Source organism: Dipodomys ordii, unplaced genomic scaffold (genome assembly GCF_000151885.1).
Source record: "Dipodomys ordii isolate 6190 unplaced genomic scaffold, Dord_2.0 Scaffold10, whole genome shotgun sequence".
Classification (NCBI taxonomy): Eukaryota; Metazoa; Chordata; class Mammalia; order Rodentia; family Heteromyidae; genus Dipodomys; species Dipodomys ordii.
In genome coordinates, this window is record NW_012267226.1 from 2,364,060 (window position 1) to 2,366,906 (window position 2,847).

Consider the following 2,847-nt stretch of genomic DNA (forward strand, 5'->3'; position numbering starts at 1 on the left):
AAAGAAAGAAAGAAAGAAAGAAAGAAAGAAAGAAAGAAAGAAAGAAAGAAAGAAAACAAACTATCAGCAAATAACCACTATGCAATGAAATATGACTCAGCGGGCGCTGATGTCTCACCCCTGTAATCCTAGCTACTCAGAAGGCTGAGATCTGAAAATCATGGTTCAAAGCCAGCCCAAGCAAGAAAGTCCATAAGACTCTTATCTCCAATTAACCAGCAGGAAACCAGAAATGGAGCTCTGACTCAAAGTGGTACAATGGTATCCTTGAGCAAAAGAGCTTAGAGACAGTGCCCAGTCCCTGAGTTCAAGCTCCAAGAGCAACCAAAGGGGGTGGGGGTGGGAGGGCGGGGAGAGAGACTCAGTAAGAAAATGAGTAATCCCAAAAAAGCTTTAACAGAACAAGAGTAATGGAGAAAGCAGCAATTACCTTTAGGTGAATGTAACAGTCTTTCAGCTCCGATCCCCTAACCAGGGGTCCCTCCACAGGGCCAAACTGGGTACGCTTGGGAATTCGCCTTTTGGAGAACACTCCTCCAAGAAACCTGTCTATGTAGAGGACCAGGGGGAGACTTGCTCTGGCCCGAGTGAGCACAGGCCGGTTGGGAATGGGATGCAAGGGCCCATGCTTTGGGCACACTGATGAGTGGGCATTGTTACACTCCTCACACCCTGCAAAAGAAAAAACCCTTAAGTAGTCAAATTCCTTGACATGAGTTGATCTCAGGTAAAAAGTTCTGACATACAACTTCTCCCCCCTCTCACCCAACACACACACACACACACACACACACACACACACACACAAACGCGTGCAAATAAATCTAAGTTATCAGGCCAAAATTCAATTAATGTTACAAAGGCACTACTCATTCCATTGTAATCCATTAGCTTTCATAGGCCAATAAAAATGCTGTCATTTTCCTCTAAAATCAGGCAAAATTTGCTTCTGCTTGCCAAAAATAATATGCAAGCTCTGACTTATTTCTCTGTTAGTTGATATCTCAAATAGTGAGCACAAAATTTATAAACCAATTGTAAAATTTAAAAAAATTAGTGCTTATAAGCTACATGTTGTAAAATCTAATGAGAAAATTACTTCAATAAAGCTGTTAGGAAAAAAAAACAATCCAGACAATACAGTTTAATCAATTTCCTCAAAAGGGTAGAGTCCATGAGTTTACAAATGGTTTTGTCTGATGAGGCTACACTGAGTGAATTTAACAACCCTGGTTCTTCATTCCTTTGGATGACACAATATCCCAGCCCAGACAGGACATGAATTTTCAGCTCATTATAGAATTTAGTTTGCTCCAACCAGGCACACTCCCTCCTTTCCTCCCTCCCAGCAGTAAGTTAGCTAACTCAATGAGATGCTCAAAGCCACAAAACAGGAGAAAGTGACCAGGCCACAGAGAGTTCATTCTCTTCAGGTTTCACCCCCTCTGGGTATGTGATGACCTGGTTTAGGTATTTTCCAACTGTACAATTCTCAAACAATAGAGAGTGACTTTGTGTTAATATTTATAAGGTAAAGAAGCTTTCAGTGCATTTGGCTTAGGAGATGCCTGGAATTCAAGGGGGGGGGATTGAAACAAGGAAGACCTCTGTTAGTGGGGATTAGACATGAGGCTGAATACCAGCTTCATACAGACAGCTTTTACCAGCACCACAGAGAAGGCCCAGGAGAAACAGCACAAAGCCACAAGGCTCTATGAATAGCCTCAATCACTCAAATGCATGAAGCATAAAAATCTATGAAAAGGAACAATGATTTGCTGATGGAAGATGAAGTGTGGGGACAGACTAGAGTTGAACTCTAGATTCTCAATGTACAAACACCACCTCAGCCAACACGCTCATAAATGCAGTATATCAAATACAATAGGAAGTGTGGAGCACTAGGCCCTGGGACAGAGTAAGCAGATGTGTGTGTATGTATGTGTGTGTGCCAATACTAGAGCTTTAACTCAGGGCCTGCCACTCTTTCTTGGCTTTTACACTCAAGGCTGGTGTTCTACCACTGGTGTCAAACCTGTACTTCCAGCTTTTTGCTGGTTAATTAGAATAGTCTCTTAGATTTATATGCCTGGGCTGGCTTTGAACTGTGATCCTCAGAATTCAATCTCCTGAATATCTAAGATTACAGGCATGAGCCACCAGTTCCTAGAAGGATAAGCATTTTTTTTCTAATTTTTTATTGTGATTAAGTGGTTACATAATTTCCCAAATTTCACAGTATTGTGGGATAGTGATGCTCAGCTAAAGTCACAAACACATTCTAACTTAGGGATACGCATTTTCAAAGGATTAAGAAAGATAAACCTTCAGAGCTGAAATGGCTTAACAGTTTAGTACTGGGCTAACTTGCCATAGTGGTTTGGTAGCAGAGACCCAGAAGTGAATGGTTGATCCCCGATTCACACTTCCATGACCTTAAACAAGCTGCCCAAACTTTTCTGGGCTTCAGTTCCTTCATCAATAAAATCAGAAAACCTGAATGTCCTAGCCTTCTCCCAGGCTACTTGGAAGACTGAAAGGAATACATCCACAAAGAACATGGCAGTGCTGTATAGGACTAGGAGAGTCTCAGTGTATGTGAACTATGTTCATACTTAGACACACAGAAAATGCTTACATCAGATAGGCGCTGGTGGCTCATGCCTGTAATCCTAGCTACTCAGGAGGTTGAGATCTTAGGATCTCCAAAAAACCACCAGAAGTGGATCTGTGGCTCCTCAAGAAGAGTGCCCAGACCCTGAGTTCAAGACCATGACTGACCAAAGGAAAAAAAAAGAGAAAAAGAAAAGACAGATGGGAAGGAAGGAAGGAAGGAAGGAAGGAAGG

General features: G+C 42.0%; 1 protein-coding gene across 1 annotated transcript in view; it reads right to left on the reverse strand.

Moving 5' to 3' along the window:
• The window catches only part of Prdm10 (PR domain containing 10), a 126,816-nt gene that overhangs the window by 53,256 nt on the left and 70,713 nt on the right, over window positions 1-2,847 (reverse strand). The window contains exon 7 of the mRNA XM_013009437.1: window positions 431-672. Within this exon, the coding sequence (XP_012864891.1) occupies window positions 431-672 (242 nt within the window). The remainder of the gene's footprint in view (window positions 1-430; window positions 673-2,847) is intronic.